The sequence below is a fragment of the Zosterops lateralis genome, assembly GCF_965231275.1.
Source record: "Zosterops lateralis genome assembly, chromosome: 6".
Lineage (NCBI taxonomy): Eukaryota > Metazoa > Chordata > Aves > Passeriformes > Zosteropidae > Zosterops > Zosterops lateralis.
Window position 1 is genome coordinate 5,172,040 of NC_139761.1, and position 14,216 is coordinate 5,186,255.

The 14,216-nt window shown below is 43.1% G+C and overlaps 1 protein-coding gene across 2 annotated transcripts in view; it reads right to left on the reverse strand.

The window, feature by feature from the left end:
- Positions 1-482: 482 nt before the first annotated feature.
- RTN1 (reticulon 1) overlaps positions 483-14,216 on the reverse strand; it is a gene marked incomplete at its 5' end in the record, with an annotated part of 116,495 nt that continues 102,761 nt past the window's right edge. For both annotated transcript variants that reach the window (XM_083864123.1, XM_083864124.1), the window contains 6 exons: positions 483-1,151; positions 1,934-1,992; positions 2,085-2,131; positions 2,521-2,590; positions 3,437-3,575; positions 5,178-5,385. In XM_083864123.1, coding sequence (XP_083720249.1) covers positions 1,109-1,151; positions 1,934-1,992; positions 2,085-2,131; positions 2,521-2,590; positions 3,437-3,575; positions 5,178-5,385 — 566 coding nt within the window. In that variant the 3' untranslated portion in view covers positions 483-1,108. The remainder of the gene's footprint in view (positions 1,152-1,933; positions 1,993-2,084; positions 2,132-2,520; positions 2,591-3,436; positions 3,576-5,177; positions 5,386-14,216) is intronic.

Here is a 14,216-nt window from a genome sequence, read left to right on the forward strand (position 1 = left end):
GAAAACACAGGAAGAGACACTTGTTCATGTACTTGATATTTGCTACATCACCAACAAAAATAAACAGTGTGGATATAAAAATATCCAGAGATCTTCCTTTTTTTTCCAAGAAAGATCATCAAGATGTAAAAATATTAGATTAGCTACTTACTCTTAGTTAGGTACTACTTGTTGGACTGCACCATGATGTAAGGGCAGAGTGTGTGCAGATGTCCAGAGGAGAGAGAAAGAGGGAAAATGCTCCTTTTTGCACAGTATGTGCCCAGTTCCCAAGTGTCAAGGTAATCCCAGTGGTGACAAGAAAGAGAACTTTTTACATTTAGTAACATTTATTTCTGCATTCGGTATCAAGTACATAAGTGCAAATATTCAGAGTCCATAATTAAGTCCATTAGGAACTACAGAGAATGTAATACAAATCGTAATAAATTGAACATGCTGGAACTTTCCAGTTACCATACATGTAAATCAGCCTGTCAATCCTTTACGACAAAAGTACTGGGTTTTATTTTCTTTTTTTGTTCTTTTTTTTGTTCTTTTTGAGTTATACAAAACTGATTACCATAAGTACCGATTACTGTTTATTTTATTTGTGCTGGAAAACACTAAAACATCAGTCTACAATTCTATATAGTTAATAAAGATGAATCCAACCAGCAAACCCAGTGACGTAGAAGCAATTTTAACTATTGCATCAAGTGCGCTAAGCAGGAAAGCCCCTAGCCACATGTAACATTAAAAGTTATAGAAGCAATGCCAATAGAAGAAGGAAAAACACTAAAATAAAAATAAAAATAAAATAAATAAAGAGGTCAATATTATTTAGGCTCTCACCATCATGCACTTTATAAGCAACACAAAAAACCACATCTAGTACACTTTTCTCTTTACTATACTTTAGTGCTTGACACAAGTGATTGCAAATATTCTAAGTGCAGAAGCAGCAGGGGAAGAGCACTGCTTCCGAGTTTCATGTCTCTAAGATTATGGTGTGGAGAAAAAAAAAAAGAATGATAAATTTGCAGTAAAGTGTAAGAACAGAATCTGTTTTCACTCCAGATTTCCCCATTATGCACTACTTGTAGTCAATGAATTCTTGGTGTCTGCTTTACTCTGCCTTTCTCTTAGCACCTGGGATTTTAGCTTGAATCCTAAAAAATAAAGAAGAAAAATAAAAATATTATATGGTGAGACAGTTATTCCATTCCAGTAGTTCCCCACTCAGACTTTTATCCAGGGATAATCTCTAGTCCATGTTCAGTATGTTGTCTCAACAGGTGAATTAAAGTGCCATGAGAAACAGAAGTGATGACCATCTAGGTATTCTTACATGCCTGTTTTTTGGTGGTTCATGTAATCTTGTTCAGTGATATGTTCAGTGATATTCTCCCCCCAACATTATTTCTCCATGGTCTACTGTCTACAGAAAGCCAGGAGTGGAATCTAAAAAAAATTTCAGTACAAAATTTCAGAATTTCACCCAGTTCTTCTCCCTGTTTCATGGGGGGTTAAAAACTAAAGATCATTGTGCTTCCAGGTAAGTGCTTTCTGTAACAGAGCGGTGTCCTAATAGTTCCTTAATGCTTTTAACTCCCTGAATGCAAAAACCAGGCTTGGAGTGGCCAATGGGGAAGAGATTTCATTCATTGCTGTTTGTCCTGGCCAGGCACCAGTGTGGACACCAGTCCATGACTGGGCTGCTCTGTCCACAATTCCCCCAAATGGCAGGAGAAGGGAGAGAAGGATGGAGTGCCTTAGTCTGCACTCAGCTGGGAGTGTCTGCATTTCTTCAGGGATCTGCCCTCCCTCAACCTCCCACATTCCAGGAGCTGGAGAGGACACCACTGATAGGACACAGTGTCCCCAGGACCAGCCAGGTCCCAGCCACCCCCAAGGGCACCACAACCTCACCCAGTCAAACTGCTGAACTCACTTTGCCACGACCGTGTTTATGTGGGTCCGCACCAGCCCCAAGTACTGATCAATCTGTGCCTGCAAAGAGCAAGAGGAGACCCAGTCAATGAAGCAACATCCAGGCAGAGCCACCCAAACCACCCCAAAATGCACCCTGCAGACAGACCTACCTGGTACTTGTCATATACAACGGGGAGAGTAAACATAGACACCACAGCTGGGGAGAAAAAGAGCACAGCGTCATGTTCCTGCGGATCTGATTCCTCCAGAGGGGAGACCTACTTTGGTGGCAAACACATTATCGTGCCACTTGGTCAGCTGATCCACCAGGGAGCTTTGTATTAAAAATGCACTTTGCTCAAGCCTCCCAAATATGGAATTCCCCCACCGCTCTGGAACTGGGAGCTGCAAAAACCATAAACTGCAAAGTAGCTCTAGAAGGAGGGACAGCATAACAGAGCAATTAATATTTACTGGGAAGGGAAATAAATGTTGGTGGTTTAACTGAGGGGAAGGCGTGACAGGGATAGGCTGTTTTGTCTAAGATGAAATCCGGAGGGAGTTCAAGTTAAAAATAGATTTTTAAAAGAAATGTTGATTTTTTACCCATTATCAGAAGAGTCAGGCCATTGAAGAGGGCTCCCACATAAGTCAGCAGCCACATTAGTACTGCAAACTAAATTAAAGATGGATCATTAGATCACCTCCAGTGCCAGTAAAGAAGAAAGTAGTTTGCTTAACTAGCTAAACATAACATCACATTTGTAATGTGTAAGGGAGTGGTTAAGGCACATTAGGAACTAGGTAGTTTTTCTAGGTGTATAAACCCCATTCTCTGTTCTGCTTCTCACCTGCTCAGCCCAGCTTTCATGTCTACTTAGGGCTTAAATTGCATCCATGTGAGACTCTGCATTGAGAATGGCATAGGCAGATTTCTGCATCCAATTTTTATGATGGCAAAGGTCATCCCAAACAGGTTAAACAGAGCCCTGAAGTGATAATCCCAGGGACTGGTAACACTTGAGCCTGAAAAATGGGTACATTTTCCTACAATTCTTTACTAATTGAGGAGCCTAACCCATGTCTGCTCTCTTAATGATCCTCCCTTTGCTCTAAAGGACACCTGCTTGAGTGTAAGGCTAAGAATCAATAGTTATTTCAGCAGGGAGTGAAAGAAGATCTTCCATAGCAGGAAATGCCACCAGAGGAAATCCAGATTAACAGAGGGGAACATTATCTTATAGCAAAGCAATAGAAAGCATAATGCTGGAATGCTTCTAGAACTGAAGTGGAGCTAAGCTGGTTCTGCAAATTTATACATCCTCTATTACCTATCAATGCGTTCAAATGCCAAACCTCTAAAGTGCTGGAGACAGTTTTTAAATTAAAAAGCAGAGCAGCTTTCATATTTAGAGCTACACGAAACTAGGTTTCATGACAACCCTGTCAACATGGGAAGCAGCTCTTTGAAATGTAGATTGATCCTCTAGAGAGGGGTTAAAAATATTTAAAGCAATCCTACTTTTAAAGAATCCACGAGGTCCTGAACGAGGAAGAGTCTCCTCAGCTCTTTGACTGTGCTGTTGACGTATAGCTGGAGACAATCTGTGTATTTCTGGATCTGGTCCTGTGAAAGGTTCATCTCCATCTCCAAGTAGGCTCTGCCAGAAACACAGGTCCCATTACAAACCTGGGAAGTTTCCCCTGCTGTTCATGCTCATACCCATCCACCCCATCATTCCCTCCTTCCCAGACCTCATTGTTTTGTGCTGGAGCAACGTGTCCCCCTCCCTGCAGGCACAGAGCCACCAGCACAACCTCTTCATCCTGCATGACCCATATCTCTGGGTGATGCTGAGCTGGGGCTGTTTGCCTCCAGCCTCACCCTCTTCCCACTCAGAGCCTGGTCTTGATGGGATTTCTCTCTTTTTCTCACCCAAAGGTGAGAAATCTGACCTGGGAGTTTTCCCCACAAATTTCTGTGCTGTTCTCTGAGCTACACCTGAGTGGCTGCTCAGAAGTGACCCAAGTGGAGCAGAAGGAGCAGCACCCCAACAAGGTTCTTTCTTTGTGTGTGTGTGTGTTTGTAAACCACACCAGTTCCATGACCTGGTTTACCAAGCAGAGTAGAAGAGATCATTGTTCTCATGAAGCAAACCCTCCAGACTCTGTGGAGAGTGGGGAGTACATTGGCACTGCCACCATCACTTAGATATCAGGTTGCTGGAGAAAAGATAGAGTTTCCTTCTGTGCCCAATAGATCATGCTCAGAAACTGTGGGAACTGACAGTGGTCAGAACATAGATTTTTTAGGCTCCAGGCAATAGCTTGGGCATGTGAGAAAGCCAAGTACAGAACTTTCTCACGTTGGCCTGGGAAGTCGAAGAATCAAAACAATCCTTGCAAGGTGGAAAACCGTTAAGGTGGAAAACTGTTAGCAGCTGATGTCTTTCTAACTTGTTGTTTACTTGTAAGAAAGGGTCAAGAGGTGTTGCTCTAAATGACCAATAATACTTATTGTACCAAACACTGTAAAAAGGAGTCTGTCTTTCAATAAACTTTTGCTATAATAAGCCCTCCAAAGAAACCAGAGTTCTACATATTGTTATTTTGTGTGCCTGATATTTCTGGGTCTGAGAGATTTTAGCCTGCTAGCAGCTGCTAACTTTTTTTCAAGGAAAATTTTTTCAAGAAAGCTTCTTCTCAAAACAATTTTGGCAAACAACTCTCCTTTCTCAAAACAATTTTTCTCCAGGTGGTGTTTTGCTGTGTCTCTGGTTTAACCAATGGGATTAGAGAGGTGTCGTTCCTATTCACCAACAATTAGTTCCTATTCACCTTAGCCATGTTAAGGTATCAGAACACCTTATTAAAGGTAGTCTCAAGAATTAGACAATAAAGCTTTTTCTATGCTCTTTGCCTTCTGAAATATTTGAACTCTCTCATCTTTCTTTCGTGTCCTACAGCAACAGTTATTTGAGCCGTCCCAAATTGTAGCGATAAGAAATGCTCTTTTCCCTTGCAGGCATGCTGTATTACCTCTAGCTCTTAAAAAAACCCCTCTTCTCTGTTAAAATTTCCTGTATCTTTTTGAGAAAAAAAATAAAAATAAAATCCCATGTCTTAGAAGATGACCATTTTTGCGACGTGTTGTTTTGCTCTCTCTCTCCAGGATCTAAACCATACAATACACTGTGAAAATATTATTATTTCCTGCTTTATGAGCAAGAATGGGAATTCTGTGTGGCACGAAAGCCACTCACTTGAAGGGGTGGCCCTCGTCCGTCTTCTGCACGGCCTGTAGGACGGATTTGTAGATTCTGAAGCTGATGGTGGCCGAGAGGCCGGCCAGGGCCAGGTAAGCCACGACGCTGACGACGCTGAACTGGGTCAGGGAGAAGAGCAGCAGCAGGAGGCTGCCGAACACGATCCCCGTCTGCTTGATGTCACGCCAGTACAACAGGTCGATAGCTGGGGGGAGAAGATCAAATTGTTAAAGGCAGGAACTTGGAAAGGCCTCTGTGTGAGCCTCAGAGTCCTCCCAGGAGGAGAGAGAGCAGCAGGGATGTCTCTGTACCCCAGGATGGTTGGGGTAGCTGTTCTCAGTCTTTAATGAAGACGCTACCCCGAGGTAGCTGTTCTCAATCTTCAATGAAATCTCAGTCTCGTTACAGGGGTAGAGACAACTGGGAAAAGTTGCTGCCAGTAGCAGCCCCAAATTTCTTCATGACAGAGCATTTTAAAAGTTTTTCAGCCAATAACATATTGTTATACCCTACAGACAATTGTTCTAACCAATCATGGACAGCACACGTACACCTGCTTCAAACAATGCTTGCTTTCTATCAACAATAAACATTATTCCATTATTAAGCTTAAAACCTTCTACTATCTTGTCAGGCATAGATTTTCTGCAGTGTTAAGATTTATTCAAGCGAAACCTAGAAACTCAGCCTTTGTTTCCCATGTTCTTGTTTGCTATACTGCTGTATCTTTTCTAGCTTCAAACTTTTTAGTAGCAGCAGATTCTGAGTTCTCAGAGGCCTGCTCTTTCAGCTCCTAAAAATCCTTTTTACTTTTAGTGTTTCCCACATCTCTGCTCACAGCAGCAGCAACAGGAGCTCCTCCAGCAGGAGCAGTGAAGGGGCTGGAGTGACGCGCTGAGGAAATTGCAATTGATGACCTACTTGAAATCCTTGTTTTCCTTGGGTTAGATAAGATGGGTGAGTATCTCCAACTGCAGCACGGTGGGTGGGTCTCTTGCAGCAGCAAGGCAAGTGCGAGCTGGGGTTTGTGTTGTTGCTAGGGCTGTATGGAGGATTTCAACCTACCTTGCATTTAGTCTGAAAATTCTAATTTTTTATTTGGGTTGGTTTGAGCCTTTTTCACAAGTTCAAATGCCAAATGATTGATCAAAGTGTTTTCCAGTTTTGGTTGTGGATAAGGGGATGAGAAAGTTTGGGGCTAGCCATAGTAAACCACTTTCCCATTCAAAGTTCTGACAATTTAATTTTGTTATTTCGTAAGTTTTGAGAAAGGAAAAGACTCCTGGTTTTACTACTGCTTAATAGGTCCATGAGTAGGAAACCATTTTTCAGATAAGGCCTTCAAAGACAGAAAAAAATATCTCTTGTGACTCAATTCAACCATCTCAGAAATACTTTACAAAAAAAACAACAACCTTTCTGCTTGTTACATAACTTCCCCTGTCCATGGGAGTTGCTGGTTAGAACAAAACAAGAGCATAAGACCATTTTCAGCTAGTGCATTTTACATTTGTAAAGCAGTTACAGTGGTTTTTTTACAGTGTTTTTCCACCCACTTTGTACATTTTATTTCAACCTCTCCAGCAAAAAAAATTCAGCACCGGAGACAGCTGCTAAAATAGCAAAATTTTACAAAAGGATTGTGGAATATCCAGTCCGCAAAGGTGAATTTAATCTGTTTACACCCACAACCTGTTTCTGAGAGGACTCTTCATCCAGCCAGAGAGCGTGCTCATGACAACCTAAACAAAACAGCTTTAATTTCACACACTGCACAAGTCCTCAAGAACAGCTTGAACACACCACCAGCCAAACAGATTTGAGAGATGCCACTTGTCAAATCATTCTGAACAAAAGAGTAAATTCAGGAAAAGCTGCAATCTGTCAGGGGGAAAAAAAAAAAAAAAAAAGTCACCCATGCTAAAAGAAACAAAATTAATCCAGCCTCTTAGACCTTATCATCTAATCTCCAAAAATTCTGAGTCATCACAGCGTGCTTGCCTTGAGTCAATGAGTTATATTACTCATTACTATCACACATATTAGCCTTGCCTTACAGATGGGCTTGAATGCAAAAAATTGCTGTTGTATTGCTGAGCTCTCCTCTCTTCATGCACCATTCACATCCAATTACATTCTCCATCACTATCCAGTATATAATAACCTTTTACTATTTTAAGTGTTCAGCACCAGACCTGTGATGATGAGCACACAGGACTGGATCCCATGGGCTGCATGGAAGCCACAGGACAAGGGACCTTGGTGCCTGTTTTGGGATCCTGGGGGCTGACCCCACCAAACAGGGACCAGTCTTTTACAGATACATGCCCATGCCTGCTTCCTGCAGAAACCTCAGGGCAGGGAGTGGGGAATGCTCCAAAATGCAGTTCCAGAATCATCAGGGCACCTGGATGGGGAGGTTTAGCAGCAGACACAGCTGTATGGCAGGACACAGCTGGAGCTCCACAGATTCCTCACAGTGACAAGGTGCTGGAGCAAATCCATCCTTGCAAACCATCCTCACAAAATGGCATCCACAACACAAGTGTGCAGCTTTGGCCATTTTAAAATATTCTTTTTCAGTAAAGGTACTTCAAAATCCTGCAGCATAATAACTGGGTGCTGTCACCATTGAGCATTTGGACAGGAGCTATTACAATTCCTGTGAGGGGGGTGAGGCCCTGGCATGGGATGTCCACAGAAGCTGTGGCTGCCCCATCCCTGGAAGGGTTCAAGACCAGGTTGGATGGGGATTGGAACAGCTGGAAGGTGTCCCTGCCCATGGCAGGAGGAATGGGATGAGCTGATTTTTAAAGTTCTTTTCAACCCAACCCATTCTATGAGTCTGTAATTACTCACAACCTGATATTTTCTGTGCTCAAAAATTAATTCTGACAGAGGAAAGTACTGGAAATTTACACAAATCTTACTTAGGGATACTTAAGTTTTCTATTACACAAAATCTCAGTGTTAAATTAAATAAGCACAGGTGAGCTGGTGTACGTGGCACATCATCTGCTGATGGCAGAAAAAGGACATTTGCCACAGGAAAACACTCCCTGGGACACAGGCAGTAGAGAGGCAAACAAATGAGAACTGAGCCAAAAAAATACAAACTGAACTCCAATAGAGTTCCCTGAGTCCAATTATCCCTTAGCCCAATTAATAAGATCCAAAATGACCAACTAAGCCTTTTTCTTCTGATGATCATCAAACTCATACTCCTGCAGACTGGCAGTGGGCTGCATTCTCATGCAGAGAGATGCCAAACTGCATTTTCTCATTCCCCTCAAAAAAGGAAGATGCTGAGTTACTCGAGACAGACTTGACCAGGTATGTGTATGTCCTGAAAGTCATCTGTTCCTGCCATGGAATGACTGGGATATTTACTCAGCTGTATCAGGTAAGAAAAGGATCAGAGTAGAGATGGACAGAGGCCAAGTGACACAGTTCTGGGAACAAGTGCATGCACGAGGGAGGAGATGAAAAACCATCTGGCCTCTTTCTCCAGCCAAAGGAGACCTGGGAGAGAGGGATCCTGTGTCTTTTAGACCTGAGGCAAATATTCCCATGTGCATGGAAAAAAAGAGCGCCAACTGCTAGTTGGAAAATCTCAGCATAGAAAAGAGAGACGAGTTCAATGATTTTTACATGGCTCTTCCAGTGCCCAGGTCCAGCCTGGGAGCACATTCCCCTCACCCATGGCCTGCCAGGTCTGTCAGGATTCTCAAGGGCAGGAGGAACATCTGCTTTCCCCTCATCTCCTTTGAAGGGATGGGGAGCTGCAGCACTGCTGCCCTGTCCAGATGTTTGGGTGGAATTTGATGTCCTGTAGCCATTCCTCCTTCTCTCCCTTAAGGAGAAGGGGCTGAGCCAAACCTCTTTGCAAAAGGTGATACAAGAGGGAGGTGAGCCTCACAGCTCCTTGGGCAGGGAAGGGGAAGAAGGAGAATCCAGAACTAGAAATCAGTGGAGACTTGGGAAGACTTTGGCTGACAGGCCTCAGGGGTTTGAGCTGTCTCACTTGCCCTGGAATTTAGATGCTGCTAAAAACACCTGAGCTACACCTGTCAGAGCCACATTTTCTCTTTCAGTTGCAGCTTCAGACACTTCAAAGACTTTTTTACATGAATAGAATAGAATAGAATAGAATAGAATAGAATAGAATAGAACTGACTATATTCACTTGGGAGGTACCTACAACCTACTCTAACAGCCTGAGCAATTCAGGGCTGACCAAAAGCTAAAGCACGTTTTTGAGGGCATTTTCCAAATGCCTCTGGAACACTGACAGGTTTGGGGCATTGACTCTCTCTTTAGAAGCCAGTTCCAGAGTTTGACCACCCTCTTGGTAAAGAAAGGCTTCCTTGCTGAGACAGTAGTCAAACACATTTTTCTCCTACATTTCCTTACCTAAAGAAATCTCCCGTAAAAGCAGGGAGAGGCACCTCACTCTGGGTGCAGAATGCCCCAGCTGTGATCCTTTGCCTGGCTTCCTCAGAGTGCCATTTTCTCCTGTAACCATTTACACCATTGCCAAAGTACCTGTCACATCAGTGTCTGGTGCTGTAAATAGAGACCAAGGGGCAAATGAATGAGAAGTTTTCTCATTGACCATCAGGTGAACCCAGACTTGCATCAACCCTCCTCACACCCTTTCTTTTTTATTCTAAACAAGAATAAAATTAAAAATGAGGTTGTCCAGCACATTTATATGTCTGGTTTGAGTTTTATCTCACTCTACATTCATGTAAAACTGATTAGGATACCAAACAACTCCTCCCAAACACTCTCTCTGACCCCATGGGTTTAATGCCTTCCAATAGGTCTCTAAGCATAACCAGTGCAGCTGCCTGTACCCCTCCCTTGGCACACTGCAGAGACAACCAGCCAGGCTCAGAGCAGCCTCCCCAGCACATGGAGACTCAGTGGGAATAAAGATGACAGGGCCAGGAGCTGAGCTGGAGCCACAGCTTTCACACACACACACACACACACACTCCTCTGCAGAGCCACTTGCCAGCACATGCTGGCCCCATGCCCTGCCAGGCTGAGACAGCCTCCAGCCCAGCTCCAAGGTGGGCACAGCATCCCCCAGACAAACTAGAGGACAAGAGGATACCTCACAGCATGAATTAACCACTTAATAATTGACTGCTTTGGTCAATCAGAAGGGAAAGGATAAAAGTCCTAGTGCGGTGTAAGGTCCGGGTGTTTTAATGTGTGTGTGCAGGGTGCAGCCCAGACCCCACCACAATGGCACAATTCTGAGCAATGCACACTGAATATTCATGAGGCAGGCGGCTGGTGCCACGTGAGGCTGTCGATGTGTGATGTGCATGCAACTGGCCAGGGGCTCAGTCTGTTTGGCTAAGCCAGATCCACTTCCGAGAGCCAAAACGCCAACTTCAAACCACCCAGTTTGCAGCGAGGGTTTGCAAAAGGGGCTTGGCCATTGAAATCAGCCTTGGCCTCACTTGAGGGTCAGGCTCCTTCTGTTTTGAAAATCACTGCTGTAAAATCCTACCCATGCCCATTAACATGCAGAAGCTGTTCTGCTGTAGCTTTCCATGGTCTCCCTTCAGCCTCCTGCAAGGAGGGAAGCAACATCACTCACTTTGCACTCTCAGCAGTACAACTCACCAAAAAGTCTGAGTCATTTGTGGAGGTATAAAAGGACTCTGGGTTTTGCCAGAACAGCCTCAGACTCAAAACTATTTGCATTTATTAAGGAAGACTTACCAGCCATCTTTAAGACAGCAGCACTGCAGGTCACTGGCACTGCCTTTGAAGAATGTTTCTGGAGAAGAGTGTCTGATGAGCTGTTTATCTGCTCATGCTTTTTAACTCACAGCAGAACTTGCAAAATGTTACTCAAGCAGTCTCCTAGTTGCAAGATTTTTCAAAAGTGCCAAAACCCCAGTGCTTTAAGGCCACACTTTTATGGCAGAACCTTATCTGACTAAACTAACAGGATCCTGCACTCGGGGCCAAGTCACAGATTAGCAAAGGTGAACTCTGTGATACAAGAAACCACCTGTTAATATGAACAGCTGGTAAATAACCATGTTAAACCTCACAAATATAAGAAAGCTAAAATTAAACCTCACAAATATAAGAAACAGCAGCAGCAGGCAGTGCTTGTGGCAGCAAGAAATGGCTCACTGGTGCCTAAAAGCTCCCACAGTTTGTTTCTGCTCCTCAGTGCTTGGTATCAAAATGCCAGAAGATAAATATGGGGGCTGGAAAGGGCATTGCAAAGCAGACTGATTAAGAATGCTCTTGAATCCATTCTTGTTAGGATCTGGAAACACTGGGGGGTTTTTGTGGTTCCCAGAAGCCTTGTGGTGTGGGGCAGCTGCAGGTCCAGCCTCCTGAGCAAGGATCTCAGAGGGAGAATAGAGGATCCAAACCAACCTGTAGCTAAAATATCCTCCTGCATGGTTATGTTTTCCAAAAAATATTTTTGTAGGAAAAATGGGGATCTTTCCATGCCATGTCTCACAGAAAAGCATTTTAGAATGGAAATTAATGATCAACCGAGCAGAACCTGGACAATTCAAAGCTTTCACAGCTTTTCCTCTGAAAATCTCTGTTCTCTCCTTCTGACTTTGCAAGGTTTTTCCTCTACTGCAACAACTGTGTGAAAAATGATCATGCAAAGAGCAGCATTTCCATGGAAGTCAGTAGAAAAAGTGTGAGCAAAGCCCTGGTACCCAGCCTTCAAATGAAATTCATGGGCCTTGATGATTATACAAAAGGTTGTATGTTGTGTACTACACAACTAACACCTTTGGAAGGGATCAAGCTGCCCTTCCCACCATGGAGGCACCACCAGGCCTGCTTAGGAGGTAAAAATCAAGGGCTTGTACTGCTTTGCTTCCTATCTAATAATAGTTTTTAAGAGAAGTGAGAAAAACCTCTCTGTACACAGCATTTACTTCTGTACACTGTGTAACATTACAACTTCATAAATATAAATGACTTTATAAGGCATTTATCAGACCTTCTGGGAGTGAAAAAAACAAGAAACAATTTAAGAAGAACAATCTTGTTTACAGCACTGTCACAGAAATATTTGACAACAAATGAGCCAATGCTGTCGGTTTTGAGTAGAAATAAATACTCAAAACTGCTCATACTCAAAGCAAGCCCAGTTTGCAGGTTTAACCACAGGATGCAGGACCAGCCTTTCCCTCTGCTCTCCAGTGAAGGATCCAATGTGGACATCACTCCCTTCCCCACAACAGATTTGATTCTAATGTAATACAGATGGATACGCAGTTTAATGAGCAGTCTGCTGCCTTCAGGAGACTGCTGTGATGAACACCAGAGCCAAGAGAGAATATCTGTGCTGCTTCAAGAGGAATATCTCCTGATCCTTCATCTCCAGCCTTGAGGAATCTCTCCATACCTCTGCCTCTTGTGCACACTCTGACCATTAACTTCCTGTCCTCAGTTCAGCTTTATAACTTTATCATCCACCTGTTTCAAGGTTGAACTTGAAAGTTCAGACCTTCTTAGTCCCCAGAGTTTGATGAGAGGAGACCTGGAAGAAGACTAGGATCAGGGAAAAGGAAAACTTTGATATAGAATGATTATATACAAGGTTGTTATATCCTCCATGTTATATCCTACAACATCTGCAAGGTCAAGATGTGAGCAAAAAAAGTATTGATGGATTGCCCTTATGTGAGGCACCAGAGTAGGCTTGGGGAGACAGGAGAGGACTGGCAGTAAAAGAGGCTTCTCAGTAAAAAATCAACCGTGCAACCACACCACTCATGAGTCTATTGTAGCATTTATTACCATTAATTATTAATTATTATGTGATTGGTGCTGCTAATAATGATTACACTGCTGTCATTTTCATGTTCATTTGAGAGATGCCTCAAGACCACGACTGAGCACAGCAGCAGGAGACACACACACAGTTCCTGCTCATCAAACTGTATCATTGCCTGCCTTGGCCAGTTTCTGGGGAGAATGTTATGGCTCTCACCTTAAATGGGCAGAAACCAAGGAGACCAAGCAGAGCCCCTGAATGCAGGCTCTGGGTGCACATAATGCTATGGACATATTAAGATTTTCCCAAGATGCTCCTGGACCAAAGGAATAGACCTGGACTCTCTCTCAGACTCTATCCAAACATTCCAAAATCTGCATATTTTCAAAATGAGTGGGTTCAGACCTATGTTATTTATAATTTAATATGACGTGGAGGAAGTACCTCTTCTGATATCATAAAAGCCTCACCAGAACTCACTTCCCAGAGGCCTAAAGAAAACAAAAGCAGCCCTCCAACACTGTCTTCAGCTATTGCCCTCCCCACCATCACCACCTTGATGGAGTTTAAATTAATCCTCAATATACTATTACTTTGGGGGAGTTTTCACCTTGTTCTGGCAATGAAAGAATATTGTCCATCAGTTCTTAAAAGACATGGCTCTGAGCAACCTGGTCTGGTGGAAGGAACCCTGTCCATGGAAGGGAGGTTGGAACTAGGTGGTCTTTAAGGTCCCTTCCATCCCAAACCATTCTGTGATTCTGTGGTGGCACAGCAGGTGCTCAGAGCACATTTTCTCACTGATTTTTTTTTTTTCCATCAACAGGAAAGTGCTGAAAGAAGAATTGATACAATTTCTGCATCAGTGACCAAAAAAAAAGCAAGCAAATCTGAAAGTAGTAAACAATCTTGACAAATTTCCTTCAAACTTCACAGGAAATCATCCGTGAAATTAAGAAATAAACTCTCCATAAGTTGGTACAATTTTTTGAAACTATGAGCTAAATTGGTTACAGCAGGTGTTGAGTTGGTACCAAGGTTTTAGCCCTACCAAGATCCAACATAAGAACCAAATACTGGGGCAAATCTTTGTGGATCCCAGCTGAGAGATCAGCCCACAACATTTTCAGTAAAGCACTGAAGGTACCAACTGGCTGAAGTTTCATTGTCATTATAAAGCTGTAATTAGGCAGACTTCACAACTGTCAATAAGATTACAGATTAACAGCATGCAACTGTATTATTGCCAT